Source organism: Mesoplodon densirostris, chromosome 7 (genome assembly GCF_025265405.1).
Source record: "Mesoplodon densirostris isolate mMesDen1 chromosome 7, mMesDen1 primary haplotype, whole genome shotgun sequence".
In the NCBI taxonomy this organism is placed as follows: domain Eukaryota; kingdom Metazoa; phylum Chordata; class Mammalia; order Artiodactyla; family Ziphiidae; genus Mesoplodon; species Mesoplodon densirostris.
Genome location: NC_082667.1, coordinates 41,162,192 through 41,182,140, shown reverse-complemented (window position 1 = coordinate 41,182,140; position 19,949 = coordinate 41,162,192). Strand labels below are relative to the sequence as shown.

At 38.1% G+C, this 19,949-nt stretch overlaps 1 protein-coding gene across 8 annotated transcripts in view; it reads left to right on the top strand.

The window, feature by feature from the left end:
• DEUP1 (deuterosome assembly protein 1) overlaps nt 1–19,949 on the top strand; it is a 220,634-nt gene that overhangs the window by 105,815 nt on the left and 94,870 nt on the right. For 7 of the 8 annotated variants that reach the window (XM_060102846.1, XM_060102848.1, XM_060102851.1 and 4 more), the window contains 4 exons: nt 3,797–4,064; nt 8,325–8,481; nt 13,173–13,447; nt 15,140–15,212. In XM_060102846.1, coding sequence (XP_059958829.1) covers nt 15,166–15,212 — 47 coding nt within the window. In that variant the 5' untranslated portion in view covers nt 3,797–4,064; nt 8,325–8,481; nt 13,173–13,447; nt 15,140–15,165. The remainder of the gene's footprint in view (nt 1–3,796; nt 4,065–8,324; nt 8,482–13,172; nt 13,448–15,139; nt 15,213–19,949) is intronic. The other variant, XM_060102847.1, reaches the window with a different exon arrangement.

Genomic DNA, 19,949 nt, shown 5'->3' with positions numbered 1-19,949 from the left:
GTCAACACTCTGTTTTCTTCCCTATCTGTTCCCCAATATTTTGAAGTACTTGGTGGATTGAATTCCTGAGTTTTCTTTTTTGGAAATCCCTGGCATGAGTTGACATACTTCTTAGCTTCAGCTCTTGTAGGCTTAGATTTCAGCTTCCCCTGGTCTAAGGAGTCAGTCACCACTAATCCATCAGCTTTCCAGCTGCCAAAATTATACCACTGTCTTCTTTCCTGTTCTTTCTCTTCCTGTTCCCTTCCCTTTCTCTCTCCTCCTCTCTCTCTCATTCTCTGTCTCTTGCAATCTCTCCCTCTCCCCCTCTTTCTTTCTCTATCAATATCTACCTCCCTCTCCCCTCTTCTTCTCTCTATTTGTGTGTGTGTGTGTGTGTGTGTGTGTGTGTGTGTGTCTATCTCATCTTCTATTGACATTGTAGTGGAATTTCAGGAGAGGAGAGTAGGGAAGGCATGTTTCAATCTGCCGTGTTACTCAGAAATCCTTCGTTATATATTCTTTCTTAAAATCTTGTCAACACCCTGTAGTCCAACAGATAGAACTGAAATTATGTTTTTCACAATTTACAGGGCTGATTTTATCCACTTTCAACAAATCAGATCTTTAGTACTAACAAACTGGTGTTCCTGTTGGGCTTTTGATCATTATGTTGAGATTTGGGTAAGGTCTCATCTCCATTCTCTTCCAATCTCAATCCAATGTTTATAGCTAAAAGTTAAATCTCTCCCTGTTATGCACACTTGCTACCTTCTAATTATATAAGCAATACATGTTTATTTTAGCAAGTTTGGAATCACAGAAAGACACAAAGAAGGAGTAAAAAATTACTTGTAATTATTCCTCTTTTTCAATGTAATGTGTAAAACTCACTCCTCTGCAGTCCACTAGGTTCATTTCCAACCACCTACCATACGTCTGTAAGCACTATCAACATTTTCATCTGTAAGCTTCTAGAAACTTTTGTGCTTACACCTACATATGTAAGATTTGGTCGGTTTCTCCCAAAATAAAAAATCACGCTATATATATCATTTCTATACATATCATAAAACTTGCTCTGTTCTTTTTAATTAATGATATATCAACAATGCTTTTCTAAGTTAGTATTTTTTAACATACCTCATTATTTTTAATGGGTATTGATATGGTTTTAAAATACATTCACAAAGTAAAAGAAGTCCATTAATTCTTGATACTCCTTTCCAAAAGGTGGAGCCTAATTCCCCTCCCCTGAGTGTGGACTGAACTTAGTGACTCGCTTCTAATGAATAGAATGTGGTGGAAGTGACATTATGTGACTTCTGAGACTAGATCATAAAAGGCATTGCAGCTTCCCCTTTTCTCTTTCTCTCTCAGATCACTCATTCTGAGAGAAGCCAGTTCTTTGTCATGAGGACACTCAAGAAGCCCTGAAGAAAGAACTATATGGCCAGGAATTAAGGTCCCATGCCAACAGCCAGTGAGGAACAGTGGCCCTCTGACACTACACATTCAAGTGAACCATTTTGGCCGTGGATCCCCCAGCCCCACTGAAGCCTTTAAAATAATGCCACAGGAGGGAGAGGAGGAGATAAATTAGGAGTTTGGGATTAACAAATATACACTACTGTATATAAAATAGATAAACAGCAAGGACCTACTGTATAGCACAGGGAACTGTACTCAATATCTTGTAATACCTATAAAGGAACTATAATGGAAAATAATCTGAGAAAGATTTTATATATATATATATATATATATATATATATATATATATATAACTGAGTCACTTTGCTGTACACTTGAAATTAACACAACTTTGTAAATTAACTATACTTCAATTTAAAAAAGTGAAAACAGCCCCACTGACATCTTGACTATAATCTCATGAGAGACCCTGAGCCAAAGTCACCCAGTTAAGTTGCTTCCTGATTCTTGACCCACAGCAATTGTGATATAATAAATGGTTGTTATAAGCTGCTATGTTTTGGAGTAATTTGTTACACAGCAGTAGATAATGATACTGATTTTGATACCTGGAAGTTGGGTGCTATCCTAATAAGTACCTAAAAATGTGGAAGTGGCTTTGGAACTGGGTAGTGGGAAAAGGCTGTAAAGGCTTTGAGGAGAGTGTCAGAAATTGTTAATAGAGGCCTGGTTGCCATAGGGAGGCTCTGGTGAGAGCTTACAGGAAAGTGAGGAACAACTTTAGGGAAACTGGAGAAAAGGGGATCCTTGTTACATAGTGGCAGAAAGTTTAGTAAGACTGTCCCCTGTGGTAATGTGGAAAGTAGAAAATGTACCTGATGTGCCAGATGATCTAGCTAAGGACATTTCCAGGTAAAATGCTGAAGGTGCCACCTGGTTTCTTCTTGCTGATTGTAATGAAATATAAGAGGAAAGAGAGAAACCAAAGGAAGGATTGTTAAACACAAAGAAGCCAGAAATGGATGGTTTTTAAAAATTCTGTCTTTCCAGATGGCAAACAAAACTAAAATGAAGAAATGGATTTGCAGCAAAGATAAATTCCAGGCCACTGCCAAGAAAGCCTAGTTTAGAGATGAGGCTAAGAGTGTAGCTTTAAAATACTTTGCTTATGACCTCAGGAAGATCTAAGATGGTGTCTCAGAGAGCTGTTCAAACAACAGAGCTTTGAAGAAGCTGAAGCATACTGTCCTTCCATAGTTCAGCAGAAGCTCAAGGTAGAGAAGAATTTACCTTGAAGAGATTTGTGGGTGTGGCTTTTGTCTAATGAAGTGAACCCTGATAAGATTCGTGGGAGGCCCACATAGTTTCTAAAAATAATTATAATTACAGAAATAACACCAGCTTAGACTGAAGGAGATAGTACACAATGAAAACAGGCATTTGGAGCTCCAAAATTTTACTGAGAAAACTACATAGCTCCAAAATAGGCTAACTTTCAAGGAAAAGGAGGAATGAATCAGGAAAGTAGAAAATGTACCTGATGTACCAGGTGACCTTCAGAGGTTATTGAAGCCAAGAGCCATGAACAATCATTCCTGGTCAGGAGTAGGAATGAGTTTGAATCAAGAACTTCTAACATGTAGCTGAGTGGATTTCAGAATTGCTATAGAACAGTGACTGCTTTGGACCTCCCATTTTTTCTCTTTTTGAACAAGAATGTCCAGAGTGGTTATCCTGTGCCTGTCCCATATATATATACACACACACACACACACATATATATATATATATATATATATATATATATATATACACACACACACATACATATATATATGTATATATATAGGATGAGTTATCCCCTCATGTATGTATTTATGTGTGTGTATATGGATGTATATATATATGGATAACTTGTCTCTTTAGTTCACAGGGCTTGAGATCTAAGGGGATCTCAAGGATCCCCTTGTTGGGGGATCTCCTTGTTGGAACCATACTCAAGGAGTTGCACTTAAGGAATGACACCTGACAAGCTGAAGCCTCACCTGGATCTGATTAAGTTGACATGTTTCTGGACTTTAAACTGATGCAATAAATTGTTGAAATGGGGTTGGTTGGGGGGTGTTGGAAGGGGATGAGTATATTTTCTATGTGAGAATAATTTTAATCTGTGGCCGGAGGACAAGTTAAATAGTTTTAAAATACATCCATAAATCATTCAACACCCTTCCCTCCAAAAATGGAGCCTAATTCATTTTCCCTTGAGCTTAGACTGGATTTGGTGACTTGGTGCTAATGAATAGAATATTATAGAAATGATAATGTGTGATCTCCAAGACTAGTTCATAAAAGGTATTGCAGCTTCCTTCTTGTTGTCTTTTAGCTCATTTTTCCTGAGAGAAGCCAGCTGCCATGTCATGAGGATGCTCAAGAAGCTCCATGGAAATGTTCACACGGTCCATGTAGAGAGGGACTGAGGTCGCCTGCCAACAGACAGGAGTGGGCCATCTTGGAAGCAGATCCTTCAGTCCCAGTCAAGTCTTCAAAGGCTCCAATACTGGTCAACATCCTGACTGTAATCTCATGAGAGACTCGGAGCCAGAAGCACCCAGCTAAGCCAAAACCAAATTCATGACCCTTAAAGAAATAAGGTAATAGATATTTGTTGTTTTCAACTGATAATTTTGGGGATAATTTGTTACACAGCAATACATAGCTAATACAGGTGTACACTATTCTGTTGCTCTCCCCCTTCCTTTTTTGCTATTATAAACAATGCTGCAACAAAACCTATTTTTATGTATATCTTTATGTCCTCAAGAAATTATTTCTAGGATAAATTCTTAAAATTGGAATTTTAGGCTTGCACATTTTAAATTTAGGTAGATATTGTTAAATTGCCTCCCCAGAATAATTGTAACAATTTATACTCTCCCAAACAGTAGATGAGAATGTCTCTCTCTCTTTGCCAATTTTAAATGTTATTAGTCTTTCTAATTTTTCTCAATACTGCTTGATATTTTTATTAATTTGTATTCTTTATTGGTGAGGATGAGCATTTTTTTGTATATTTATGATTTGAAAAAAGCACCTTGCTTATCAGATGAATTTCTCTTTGCATGCTCCTACCCCTTGATCTTTCCTCTCCCACAATGCCTAGCATATAGTTCACATTACATAAATGTGCTGTTTTTGAATGGATGAATAATGGAATAGTAAATGAAATTTTGACACACAGAAAGTCTTTATTTAACCCCATGAGATTGACTTTTTTTTTTTTTTTTTTTTTTTGCTGTATGTGGGCCTCTCACTGTTGTGGCCTCTCCCACTGCGGAGCACAGGCTCCGGACGCATAGGCTCAGCGGCCATGGCTCACTGGCCTAGCCGCTCCGCGGCATGTGGGATCTTCCCGGACCAGGGCACAAACCCATGTCCCCTGCATCGGCAGGCGGACTCTCAACCACTGCGCCATCAGGGAAGCCCGGGATTGACTTTTAATTGGGAAAAATACCTTAGCAACCAATTAATTTAATTACCTTTCCCTTTCCCTTTATCAATATTTAATTATCATTCAAGTGTTCTCTAAGCTCTTTATTTTAACTTGTCCAGGCTAATTTGCTTCTAAAAGTTTTTCTCTCTGAATATATAAAACACAGCAGAATAGTTATATAACAAATAATAACACTACAATAGAAACAACCATGTAGTGATGCTAATTCCAACTATTCTTAGGTACCTACTGAGTGACAAGCACATTAAATACATCACTGACCTAATTTAATATGTACTACAGCCCTGTAACTACTATTATTTCCCACTATGGAAAGGAGGAAACTAATATTCAGTGAAATTAAATGTTAGACAGTCATATAGCTGTTAAGTAACAGAGTTGGGATTCAAACTCTCGTCTATCTGAATTCAAAGCCCATCTTCTTTCTGTAATGCTCAGATAAATTTCTCAGAAATAAATCACTTGTATAGCTGTATTTTAATATTGTATATTCAAAGGAAAAGAAGGGTTCAAGATAAGAATTCCACAATTTTAAATGATGAACATTGAAATTATATATCTTTTCCTGCTTGGAGGGCCTACTGCCTACTGCTATTGATTCTTTTTTCAGAAGAATGAATTTCCTTTCCTTCATTGTTAACAAACCTAATTCAGCCATGGGCAGGTAAGTGACTTAGCCCAGTTAAAGTGAGAAATGCAATTGAAACATTTAACAATGAAAAGAGAAAAAAAAAAGAAAATGTGGTTTCTTCTCACAATGATCATCAGTCTCTACCATCTAAGGATTTATGTCAAGCTGAGAAAATTCTCCCAGTCAGTTCAGATATAGGACTGCATAATGAATTTCAGCACAACCCCATGATAATGAGATTGATGCCTTCTTTACAAAGCAATTTACAAACTTTCAGAGATAATTTGGGTTTCTGGATGTTGAGGTTACCATAAACTGAAGGCAAGTATACTTTTCAGGTGACACTCCACAATGTTCCATCAGAATGATGTAAGTTTATTTTTTAGAGATGACCAATCCCTAAATTGTCAAAAGTTGTTTTCTAACAAGTTTTCTGTAGAATCAAGCACTGTAGAATGCAAGCAGGTGGGGAGTAAGTGGCTCTATATGTAAGGGCACTGGAAACTAGATTTCATGGTACATATTTCTCTGCTTCCTTTTCTGAGACATATCTAAGAGGTTTCATCATTTTTGTCCAGGAAAAGGAAAAGAGAAAAATGTTTTGGTTTTCTTTTTTCCTATTGAATGTGGCAAACTTACGTTCCCTCAACACTGAACTCAGATGCCTCCTGGAATAATGTTTTATTATAGGCATAACAACTCATATTAGGTAGCAACAGGGACAGTGCTAACATGCTTTATACCAGGAACAAAAAGAGGCATAATGGTGGCAACATGATGAGTAGTCTTGCAACACAAACCTAAGAAACAAGGGTACTAGGAGTCACTTTTTTTCAACCTTCGTGTTGTTTCACATGCTCATTGAAGGGTGACACTAAAATGGATAAAACACTGGTATCTCTCTCAAACAGGAGCTGCAGTCTCTCGTGGTGATGACAGAATGTTTATCCATTGAAATTTGTTTCTTCATGTATCTCTAACTCAGTTTTACTCAGCCACCTGCACATTAACCACTGTTTATAGGATAACTAGGAAACATGACACTCAGAGATACACAGAAAGTAATTCTCAATTCATAGAAGTCATTTCAATAAAATTAAATAACAATAAAATAACGATAGTTAGATTTCCTAATACAAAATTCTGTGTTCTAAATATATTTTAAAGCCATATTCTCTTACTCCACACGTTGCTATAGTCTGTTCTTTAATCTCTCACTAACAACACTATTTATAGCAGATGAGGGCTGATCTTGAAGCATTATTTATTTAACTCTGTCATAATTTTTACTGTTCCTGTTTCTAAAAATAAAGAGCTGAGGAAACTTAAAGAACATTTATATATAATATGATATGAAAAAATTTAAATAATGTAGAAAAGACTTCCATTTCTGGCAGCATGTTTGATTAGGTATACTGAACAACCCTCCTTATCAAAACAAATGAAATATAAAATATAAATATGTTGCTGAGTTGGAAAGAAAGAATGGAACCGATAGATTTGTAAACCCAAGTAAAAGCAAGACCTCTAACAAGGGAGTAAATGCTAACATCAGCTTTGCCCTGAGTGTTTCTTCTTACACTGTGATGACTATGGGCAGAAGGGCAATGGATATAAAGCCCAGGACCAGCCCAGGTGAGGATTCTAATAGAAGACCCCTGCAAAAAACTGGGATCCCCAAAGGCTACTCTCACTATAAAAGTAAATGAGAGACAAAGAGTAAACTTTAATGCATACAAATTTTTAAAAAGTGATTTAGGGGGTTGAAGGATCCCAGGATGGAATGCAAAATGTGACATTCTAACTATATTATAAATGTATGAAAGAGGTAAGGGGCAAAGGTACTGATCTAAGTAAATTTGGGTATGAATAGAATCTGTAAAAAAGGCAAAATTAACTGTACATAAATACTGTACTCTAACTGATAAAGTTGTTTTTCAGAGGGTACAGGTTAACGCTTCCAATACTGTGATACCTGTATACTTATACAGTTGAGTAATTAAGTAAATAGATGGTGGATGGTAGGAGCCAATTTTTTCCTGTTGGCATAGGAGTTTACACGTAAGCAAGGAGAGGAGGTTAGAATGATCCACATAATAGGTTAGTTGGAGATTACAATGGGAACTCATGTTTAGCCTAATAAAAAACAAATGGTTACGTATAGAAGCATTTATAGATACTTGTAGATATAGATATTTATAGATATAGATGAGCCTGGAACATCTTATAATGCCAGAAAGTCATGAAGTGCTTCAAAAAATCCCAAAACTAAACGAAACTAACACCCACAATGATGAGAGTATGTCAAAGGGACATAGAAATTAACTGAAAGAATTCCCAGTGGCCAAAGCTGGAACAATTTGAGAAACAAAATAAATAAAAAAGCTTTGAATTATAATTCAAAGTATACAATAAATATCCATGAGTCCATACAGATATAAATAAATGAGAGAGATGAGACAAAACTTCCATGCAGAAGAATTTCAAATAATTCATATAGATACCCTACCCTTAAGGAGGTGATGGAGCAAAACTCCTTATTCCTTAAGTGTAGGCTGTACATAATAACTTCCATCCAAAGAGCACAGAGTGGAAAGGGAGGGGAGAGTAACTTTACAGTGGGGAAACCTGACAAACACTATGTCAATCAGGTGACCAAGATCAACACCCACAATCATAAACCATGTTGACAGTAGGTACCCTTGATACAATGTGATGAAAATGGCAGTTTACTTCTGTGATCTTCTTCCCCCAAACCCATAATCCCAGTCTAATCATGAGAAAAACACAAGACAAATTCCAATTGAAGGACATTCTACAAAATACCTGACCAGCACTTCTCAAAAATGTCAAGATCATCGAAAACAAGGAAATTCTTAGAAACTGTCACAGCCAAGAGATGCCTAAGAAGACATGATAACTAAAGGTAATGTGTTATCCTGGGTGGGATCTTGCAACAGAAAAAAGGATGTTAGGTAAAAACTAAGGAAATCTGAGTAAAGTACAAACTGTAGTTAATAATACATCAGCATTTGTTTATTAATTGTAACAAATGGACCATACTAATAAAAGATGTCAATAATAAGGGCTATTGAATGTGGGGTATATGGGAACTCTCTGTATTATCTTCACAATTTTTCTGTAAATCTAAAACTATTCTAAAATAAAAGACACTTATTTTTTGTCACAAAAATGGAACAGCAGAACACATACCTATCTTAACTTTGACCCTAAGTGAAGGAAAATTCTTTCTCTGGAAATCTGTATCATAACTTGTCCCTACACTTATTTTTCATTCATTCATATTACCTGTGTTGTCTTAAAAATCTCCTGTCAAAAATTTAATATAAAATAATTTGGGGCTGGTTATGCCGTATGGCAACTCTCAAAAGCAAATGCAAATCCTCTGGAAAAATTTAACCTCAATTCTAGCCTCAAAGATGTCCCAGAAATAAATCCCCCCCACAAATTATCTTATAGTCAAAACTCATAAAACATACAAGAAAATAAGATAACATGATAAGAAATAGCAGTAATAGATCCCAAAATTTCAGAGATTGGAATTATAAGACACAGAATAGAAAATGACTATGATTAATATGTTTAAAAATTAAAAGAGAAACCTGAACACTTTGACAAAGAAATGGAAGTTATAAAAAGTGACAAAGATGATTTGTGAAATAACCAAATATCAAATTCAACAAATACTTCTTGAGTACCCACTAAATGCAAGGGCATGTACTAGATACTTTCATATATAGTATCTGTTTTTATTTTCATAACAACAAATAATTCTATTAATAAGTACTAAAGTTGTAAACCTTCATCTTAAAATATTTTCCAATATTTTGTCTTTTCCCTACAATCTGGAACTTTTCTTCTGATCTGTTTTCCAGTTCACAAATTCTCTCTTTACCTGTATCAGATCTACTATTACACACATCTGCTGTGTTCTTAATTTTTGTTATTAGTAATTTTTTTAGCTTTAGAATTTCTATTTGGTTCCTTTTCAAATATGCTGTTGCTTTTTATATTTAGCACTCCTTACAGATTTTTCAATCTTATTTTTATTTCTTTAAACATATTATCCATATTTTTATAATCTTTGTCTGATTCCAATATATAAATCTTCTGTGGTTCTGTTTCTATGGTCTGTACTTTCTACCAGTTTTCCCTGATGGTATCTTGTTTCCTGGTCCTAGATTATATTTGCGTCTGTTCTGCTATTTGAGATATTATTCTTAGGAAGAATTTGAGGCCTAGAATGATTTTAATCTTCACCAGAGAAAATTTTTGCTAACTTTTTCCAGGTGTTTTAATCTACCAGTCCAACACTGCCTTATCCATGCTCAGAGACTGAGATTGTCCTGAATTACTTAGGTGATCCAAAGCTGGGCTGCAAGTTAGTGAGAGGACTGATTTATTTCCACTTCACCATTTTCCTGAGGGCAAAGCTCTTTGGGATTCCAGCTTAAAGGCAGAGGGTATTTATTGACTCCTTATCTAGGGTGAGCCCAGGCTTTGTCTTTTGGCCCCTTTGCTTCCCAAGACTACCAGAACTGCTGCTCAGTTTTGTGGTTATTCCTTCCAGAACATCGAATGCTTTCCAGGCAAAAGAAGCATTGAGCTCTGGGCTCACTTCTCTAGGTTCTTGCCTTTCTTCAATTTTGACCCAATAATTTCTCACTATCATATTAGCTCAAGACCTGAAAGGTTTTAACAGAGATGAGCTTTTGGAAAGAGTTGACCCCTGGCTCCAAATTTGTCTTCCCCATTGGGAACCTTTCACTTCAGCATCAACCCTGCCATGCCTGATTCCAGGAAATAAGCTATTCCATCCATGAAACTTTAGCTCAAGACTGTAAAAAATCTTTAGTTCCCTTTAATATCCAAGAGAGGGTTACATTTTCAAAACCACAAAGCAAAACACTAAGGACCTCTAAGAAGGAAAACTATAGGAAAAAGTCATGGTAGCCATTTTCCAAAAAATTTAGTTTTATTTTCTGAAACTAAAATGAGATCCAGTGTTCCTAATTCCCATTAGGAGGACATGCTTCTGTGGCACCTGGGCCCCTGGCCAGCCGACACAAAGAGGCCCTCCCATCAAATCTGAATTGTCTGAATTCTCTTTGGAGAAGCAGCCCTGATGAGGAGAACTCATAGGACTGTGAGTCATGATGCAGTGAAAGGCCTCACCCTGCCTGGCTAAGGGGCCTAGTTATGCTTTTCTCCAATCCCTCTCCCAATGCAGAGAAAGTTAATGAGGATTTTGAGGGAGGAGACTTTCGTAGTCCGTCTCAAATCACACCCAAATTACTTAGACTCTCTCTCATTGTATGACCCTTCACACTTAACAAAGGGCTTTAGTACATTGACCAGGCACTCATATTCCAGGGCTATGCTGTCCAATTTGGTAGCCACCAGTCATGTGTGGCTATTGAGCACTTGAATATGGCTCTAGGAACTGATTGTGCTGGAAGTATAAACTACACACCAGATTTTGAAGATTAAGTACAGAAAAAAAGAATGTAAAATATCTCAATTTTTTATACTGGCTATATGTTGAAAACATATAGTTGAAAACATATTTTGGATATGTTGGGTTAAATAAATATACTTTTCAAATACTTTTCAAATTAACTTCACCTGTTTCCTATTTTTTAAGTTTGACTACTAGAATATTTTAAATTACATGGGTGGATAGGTGGTATGCATTGTATTTCTATGGGACAGTGCTGTCTCTAGGGTGGCCTTGGTTCTAAAGACCGAATCTCCTTTTCCTGAATGGCTATTTTCTCAACTAGAATATGCATTGAAGCATCTCCAGAAGACTCCCTCAACCTGCTTCCACTTATAGAAGTGGCAAGATACAATCAGGAAAAAACCTGGATTCTAATCTCTATTTTTGTCATTAACTAGAAATAGAACTAGTCAAATCATTTTAATTCTTTGGGTCTGAGTTTCTTTATATAAAATGAAGGTTTGGACTAGGTGCCCTTAATGAATTCTTCCAATTCTATGGTTATTTCATAATTATTATTATTAAATTTTTTTCTAAAATATTTTCCATGCATAAGGTAGTCATAACTTTTCATTGTAATATATATAATTTTTAGCCTTCTTTTTAAAATGATATAAAAATAAATATTCCCATGTTGATAAAAAGACAGACATAAAGATAATTTATATAACCTTCCATATATTAAAGTCATATGTTTGTTTTCTGTACTACTATTATAAATTTTGGCATGAAAACTGTTTTGTTAATGAAGGTTTTTCAATTTTTAAGGTTCAGTCTATAATGATTATTATTTATTCTACATAATTCATCCCTTAGCTTTTCTTCCAAAGGCCATCCTCGATCCTCTCCTCATCCCTTTCAAAACAATTTCACCTGAAAAGATCTAATAATAGGTACATTTCAGGTAAATTCAAGGCTTTGCAGTTCTTACTTGATGGCGGGGAGTCATGGAGCAGTGAGGAGGGGAGTAGGGTAGGTCTTTGCATTTTAAGTCTTAAGTCTCACCCTGAAATGAAACCTTTATTCCTATTCAATTGAATGGGATATTTCTATTCTGTATTGAAATTTTCTTTAAATCTGTCATAGTATGTGAACTCTCACATACCTATGCTTTGCAAGCCCTGCTCACATTCATTCTTTCTTGTGAAAATATGGCTTTAAATACATCTACAGTTACCTGTGCAAGATTCTGACTGCTAAAGAAACCTACTCAACCTTAATTTTTGGACAGAGTTTGAAGAGCACTGAATTTGAAGTAAGATGATCTTGGTCCATATCTTAGCTGCACTTGAACTAGATGTATCCTCTTGGACAAAATTTTTTAATTCTCTCTAAACCTTAGGTTCCTAATATGCTAAAAGGAGCTATAATAACACCTGTTACACTTCTGTTGCATGGTACATTTTGAGCATATAAGGAACTAATGAACATAAAAGTACTTACCAATGGTAAAGGGCTACACAGCGTGAGTGATATTGGGCATCCTGAAACTTCATTAAATTTCACTCCTATTTCCATTTTCCCTTCCTGGGGTCAGAATAAATACATTGATCCATTCAGTTTAGACAAGAATAGAGAATATGACTAAGGTTTACAGAATAATGGAAGGTCTCAAGTTAAGATAAAATGATCACTTTCTTCATTCAATCATAATGAGGACTATGAAACACTTATTAGCACTAATGACCTGAGTTACTTTACACAATTCATCTATGAAACTCAATTTGTCAAGAAACAGCAAATGATTTTTTGAAATTCAGGTGGAATTTGGATGGAGGAATTGAGGTCAGTATTAAATTGATAGCCATATTAAAGTAGCAAATTAATGTTAATATTATGAAAGTGGAGTGCAAATAAAAGATTTTAAGAATTAGGAATTAATCGACTGAATGTATTGCAAGGAATACTGTCCCTAAAATAGATGCTAGAATATTTTCCAAGCACAAAATCTAAGTGCTTAAAATACCACTCGTGGTATCAGTAGAAAAAAAAAAAGGGTATATATGTGTGTGTGTGTGTGTGTGTGTGTGTGTGTGTGTGTGTGTACGTACAAGTATTTATGCATATATTCTTTCCTATCATTTCTTTGAAATCAGAACCATGAGACAGAGCTTCTGTCATCAGTTATACTTGGAATTTGGTGAAAAAGAAGAAAGAATTTGGAATCAATCAGAGTTCCGTCCGTGTTCCCCCAGTTAGGAGGTATTTCCTTCTCCCTAAAAGGGAAGCAACACTATCTGCTCCGTCTAACTCGCAGAGTTGTTCTAAGGACCCAATGCGCTAGACGGGAAAGACAGGTACAGTTGCTGCTGAAAGTCCAGCGCTTCCTAGCTGGGGGACACTTTGGTGACTCGAAGGGCAGCTCTCTGCCGTAAGTCTATTTCTTTTTCGTATCATTTCAAATGTGGGTAAGAGCGGGGGAAGCCAGGGGGATTTAAGGAACCTGGATGCAGAACCCTCCCTCCCCACAGCTGTTTACACTTTGTTCCCTCGTTATTTCGTGCATTCATTCGACAAATATTTCTCGGATCCCCATCGAGTGCCGGACACTCTGCTAAGCAGTGGGAGCCACAAAGTGGACAGCACCCAGAATATGGTCTCGGGGAGCCCTCCGTCTGCTGAGCAGACCCCACACGCAGAACTGCAGGGCGGCGAGGTCCCGGGTAGCCCGGCAAGGCGCGCCAGCCGCGGCCTCCCGCGGGTCAGCCCGCCGCGCCGCCGAGCCCATGCCCCACCTCACCCCGCGCAGCAGCGAGTCCGGCCGCGTCCCCATGGCAGCCAGCGGCGGCTCTGCGGCGGCGTCGGGCCGGGAGCGAGAGGCCGTAACGGCCTCGGAGGCCGCGCGGCGGGCGGCGCGGCCCCTCGGGGCGGGCCAAGCTGGCGATGGCCCCGGCGTTCCTACTCTCGGGGCTTCAGACCTGTCGGGAGAGCGCGCGGCGCGGCTCAGGTAACCCGCCTCGGACCCTCGACCTTCAGCCCAGCTTGCCCAAGAGGGGCAGGGGACCCCCAACAGACAGGCTGATCCGAGGAGGCTGGCCTTGAACCCTCCCGGGAGGGGGGGCGCGGGCTGCGGACGGGTGGAGAGAGGCTCGGACTGACCCTGTAGAATTCATAACAGAGATTCTCCCTAAACTGGAAGGCCTGTGTTCTAGTTGTGTGGCTTTGGGCAAGTCACTTGGCTCGTCTGTGCCTCAGTTTCCCTGATGTTAAAGTGAGGGATTTGAGAACCTACAAAATGAAATTATTCATCTGAACGTACTGGTCAAGTTTTCATTCCCCATTCCTGCTCCTCGCCCTCCTGCTCCACTCCCAATTCCAGGGTCTCTCTTTAATCCCTTTGATTTGAGAGGGACCTGAGCCTGCCTGTCTTCCTCCTCTTTCTACCATCTTGAATGCTGTTTAACTTTTATTCAGAGGAGTCAAAGTCCTTTTCAATATTTGTCCATTGTCCTCATAGATTTTTTCTTTTTAATTAAAACTACCTTGCTGGGAAAAACATTTTTTTTTACTTTAGGAAGTACTAACATCCCTATTTTGTCAAAAGGGTGAGCAACTGCCCACAGAGCCACTGAGGAATTGTAAGATTTCTGTTTTTAGGCAATTTTAGGCTTTTTGTCCTAAATCTCATGGTATATTCATTCTAACTAAATCCAGACAGGACCAAAGAAAGAATCTACTCAAATAAAGGCAGACCTTTAGGGGAGCCACCAGGAAGGAAAGCTTGAGTACCTTCAGCTGGGACCCATCTGGAGTAGGAATTCTGTTTTACTTATCTCATGTGCTGGCACTTTGCAAAGTACCTGGCACCAAGCTGTTGTTCATTAGATAGTGAATGAATGTTCACTTCAGTCAGTAGCATCTATTTCAGCTCATCACTAAGCCAATGTCATAAATGCATGGGGCACACACACACATGCAAGTTTCTATGTTTTGTGGAACCAAGAGCTACTACACTCAGAAGAACTCATATAACAACATGGTTTGCCAGTAGCAACATTTTTTTGTTTTATAGGTTAATAGATGTAAGCATTTTAGAAATCTAGATCATTTTTCCCCCTCACAGATTAAAAATCAAGAAATACAAACAAGATGCTGCAGTTTCTTGACATGGAGAACCAAGCCCATAATACAGTGGGGTAAGTGCTGAGGCATTTCTTTTTAATTATGTTGGTACTTAATTATGCCAAAATCTCCCTGATGTTATGTGAATTTTGAAATTTAGTATTAATAGAGGATGTACCAATTATTTTTGGTGAGGAGGTTGGGAGAAATTCAAGTGACTTTAATTAAGAATCTATAGTTTGAGCCTTTTCAGTTTTAACTATGGATCTGTAGTCAAAAATCACCATTTTCCAACTTTTAGTGAAATTTTCCAGTGTTCTAGGGTGATGGATGCCCACATAGGCCTCATGTGCTCTTGGGTTTCCACAGTGCAGCAGCTCCTGGCCAGCTTGCTCCTTTTCTGCTGCATTGAGTGTCCAAGCATCCCTCCAGTCTTGCCCTTAAGGCTGAACTCAAAACGTAAACATAGCCTCAAAACAGATTTAGCTCCTCAAAACTGCAACAAGAACTGGATATTTTACCAAACGTTTCAGGAAGAGATAAGGAACAGAGTTTGTATGGCATTTGCCATTGTAAAAAATTAAATTCTTTTTGACAAATGTCTGTCCTTCCCTGCCACCAACCCCGTAAAGGTTTCTCTTCCTACTGTTTCATTAGCCAACTGGCCACTGGCTGACCCTAGAGCTTAGGGAGTTGAGAAGGAGTGGAGAAAGTGGGAGAGGGATGGGGGGTAGGGGTGATACTATAGTGCCTGATCTTGACTGTGACTGACTTTGGCACTAGTCAAACACTCCAGATATCTTACTTTCAGTTATTCTGCTCAGACTGTGACTTTGACATCAGGCTAAAGGAAAGCTGCACAAGTCTTAAACTTCTACTGCATAGTCCTCCTTAGAACAGCCCTGCTAGGTATCATTCTCATTTTACAACTAACAAAATTGAGCATATTAGTTAGAGTATAGTCTAAGCTTTTGTGACAAAGAGACCCCCAAATACACAGGTTTAAAAAAGATTGAAGTGTATTTCTGTTTCATCCACAAGACCAGAGATGAGCAGACCAGGGCTGGTAGGGCAGCTCCGCCATTCTCACTACATGATTTCCAGCTCTGGGCCTGAAGTGATTGCTTCAGCTCCCACCATCATGACTGTGCTCCTGCCAGAGGGAAGGGGGAAGGGCAAGAGGAGAGAGTAAGACCGTTCCTCTTAGGAGTATGACCTGGAAGTGACAAGCCTTGCTTCTGTTCACTCCGCATTGGCCAGAACTTAGCCCCAGGGCAAGAGCTAGCTGCAAGGAAGGCTGAGAAATGCAGTCTCTAACTGGGCAGCCATATGGCCAGTTAAAGCTTAGAGGTACTACAATAAAAGGAAAAAGAATGGATATTGGTGAACAACTAGCAGCTTCTGTCACATTGAGTTCAGAAAGGTGGAAAGAAAGAGAAATAAAGCAGGAACTTGGCCCAGAATACACAGCTGGTTTCTGGAGAAGGTAGGATTTGAATTCAGCAGATATGTCTGGCTCCAATCCCAGCATTTTGCTACATTAGAAATGGATGGCAAAAAGATGTGGGGAGTATCCTGCCTGGAATCCATAGCAGAGCCAGGACAGGGTTCTGGATTGAGCAGGTGGTAAGTCCCTGGTGTGAAGATGGCACTAAGGGCTAATATGCAGATTGAAGGTCTTGAAGCTAAGGTTGGGTACCAGATATCACTTCACTCCTGCAAATCTGAGGCCATGGAGACTGCTATTTCTCTTCATTCATTCTTTTGGAAAAAAGTACGGAAGACTGAATGTATGCCAGGCACAACACTAGGCTCTCTGACTCATACAAAGACCATTAAGAAACAAACCTTAAAGAACTTAGTATTTAGTAGGGAGCCATAGAGCTCATTTGGGTACAGTGTAATTACAAATCAGAAGTGAATGAGAATTACTGGAGGTTTCCATGAGAAAGCCACCACTTACCACAACAGACATGGGACCAGACCTTGTCGACCTTGGCCTCCAAAGAATGGAGAGCCAGGTTGGCTTTGCCTCTGTCCCATGCACTATAGAGAAATATGTAAAAATTTAGATCATGAAGATGATAAAACCTCACTCATCAGGGATTTGTTATATGCTTATCAAACCATGTCACCTATATACACAGTAATGATTTGTGGAGCAATCTTCATTTGACAAAGATTTCATTTATGTAAAGTCTACAGTGAGCCATTCATTGGTCTAAGCACCAGGAAGACAGCAGTGAACGCACTAGAGACCACTCCTCCAAGGGATTTTTACATTAGTGGGAGAGACAGTGGGAGATATCAACATGTTTCATATGTGATATGAAGAAGAATAAAGCAGGCTGAGGATGAAAATGGGGTGGTCAAACAAAGATTCCTGGTAAGGCAGCATTTGAGCAGAGCTTATGTCTGGGAGAAGACGGTTCCAGACACGAAGAACAGAAAACACGAAGGCCTGAGGTGGGAGATTTTACACAGAACATTTATGATGTGGGTGAGTCATGATTATCTGACATCTAGGTTATAACAGGGTTTGATTTTTATTTATCCAAGATTTCTCCCAATTATAGGTGTTTGTGCCATAATTATCAACCTAAACTCCTTCTAAATGAAACATTTATTTATTTTTGACATGTTTGGTGGGGTTTTTCTGTTGTTGTTTTTTATACATCTTTATTGGAGTATAACTGCTTCACAATGCTGTGCTAATTTCTGTTGTACAACAAAGTGAATCAGCCAAGTTTGTCCTTTTTGTTTTCAGAGTGTATGCCCAGAACATAAATAACTATAGAATGAATAAATAATCTACTTTTATTGGACTTTTTAAGAGAACCATGTCTACATTTTACTTTGTTTTTGCTTTATTCATGAATTACTACTCTTTGTCCTTTTATGTTTTATTTTACTTATCCTGTTCTGATTTTTGAGTTGAAAAATATGATTCAGTTATTTTAATGATTTCTGGATTTCATGATTTCTTTAAATAATACAAGCATTTAAAGCTAAAGTTCCTCTTGGGCTCAACATTGCAGGCCGTAGAATTAGTGTTCCCACTCATTTTCTAAATTGTCTATTATTTCAGCTTTGATTTCCTCTTTGACTCAAGAGATATTTGGGAGATGTAATTTCTGGGGGTGGGGTTTAATTATCTTTTTATTATTACTTTCTAATCCCCCTACATCCATGGTCATAGAATATGACCTATATGATAGTTCAGTTTCATTAAGATTATTCTTATGATTTGTTACATGATCAACTTTTATTAATGTCCTTTAGGCATTGAAAACGTATATTCTCTTTTGCTTAAGAAAAAAGGTTAAAAAGTCATACATATATAGCCAAACTGTTTGTTATTATTATTATGTTTATGCTTTTCAAATCCATTATTACCTTTTTGTCTATTTGATCTGTCACATTTTAAGAAAGATCTTTACTATAATTGTAATTTTTATCCAATTCTTCTTTTATTTCAGGCAGTTTTTATTTTATATGTCCAGTGTTCTGTTGCTCAATATATTGAGGTTCATGGATGTTATATCTTTGTGGTATATTATATGGTTTAGCTTTCTAGAGTGTCTCACAAGTATAAGTGAGTGATTTTTATTTGAATTCTACTTTGCCTGATATTGATATTGCCCTCTCTGCTTTCTTCTTAATTTGCATTAGTCTGTAATAGCCTTCTTCATCCCTTTTATAAAGGAAAAAATTCAGTCTTTTCATTCCTTTGTAGGGAAAAACCCATTTCTTCCCTACTGTGTCTTTCTTCCCTGTGTGTCTCCTTTACCTTCACAGAGAACACTTCACTTCTGGTCACCAAATGTGTGGAGGTTTTTTCTCCCACCAAGCAATTCTCTGGGCCACCAGCTGGGTGTTCTGCAATTCAACTCAGTTCTGACACTATCTACCCAGAGACAGCATCAGATCCCATAGGTTGAGGGCTCAGTCCCACAAGACTGCTCACCACCCTCTTCAGCTCCAGTTGCAAGCCCAGGTTGTCACCTGTGCTTCTGACCAACCAGTTACAGATCAGAGGTTCCAATAGCCCCTCCTTGGATCTGATTAATTTGCTAGAGTAGCTCACAGATTAGGGGAAACACTTACCTTTAAACTCTTACTTTCATCCAGCTTGTTAAAGGCTACAGATGAGCATCCAGATGGAAAGGATGCATAGCGCAAGGTATATGGGAAGCGGCATGCCACTCTCCCAGCACCTCCACCTGGTCACCAACCCAGAAGCTCTCCAAACCCCATACTTTGGGGATTTTTATGGAGGCTTCATCACGTAGGCATGATTGATCATTAACTCCATTTTCAGACCATCGCCCTACACAAGAGAATGGAGCGGGGAGAGGTGGGGCTGAAAATTCCAAGTTTCTAATCATGACTTGGTCTTTCTGGTGACCAGCCCTCATCCAGAAGTCATCTAGGAACCTGCCCAAAGTTGCCTCATTAGAACAAAAGACACTCCTATCACCCAGGAAATTACTAAGGTTTCAGGAACCAAGGTCTAAGACCAATATTAGAGCAAGAGATGCCCCTAGAGTTCTTATCACTTAGGAAATTACAAGGGTTTTAGGAACTTTGTGCCAGGAACCAGGGGCAGAGACCAATATATATTTTCTATTCTCTCATACCCTTGTTTTCAATATTTTTTAATATCATATTGTGCCTTATAAGTAGCATATGGTTAGATTCATATATATATACATATACATATATATATATATACCTCAATTGGAATGTCTTTGCCACTAAAAAGAGGATTTTATGATCATTAATATATTAACATTTGACCCTTTTTGCTT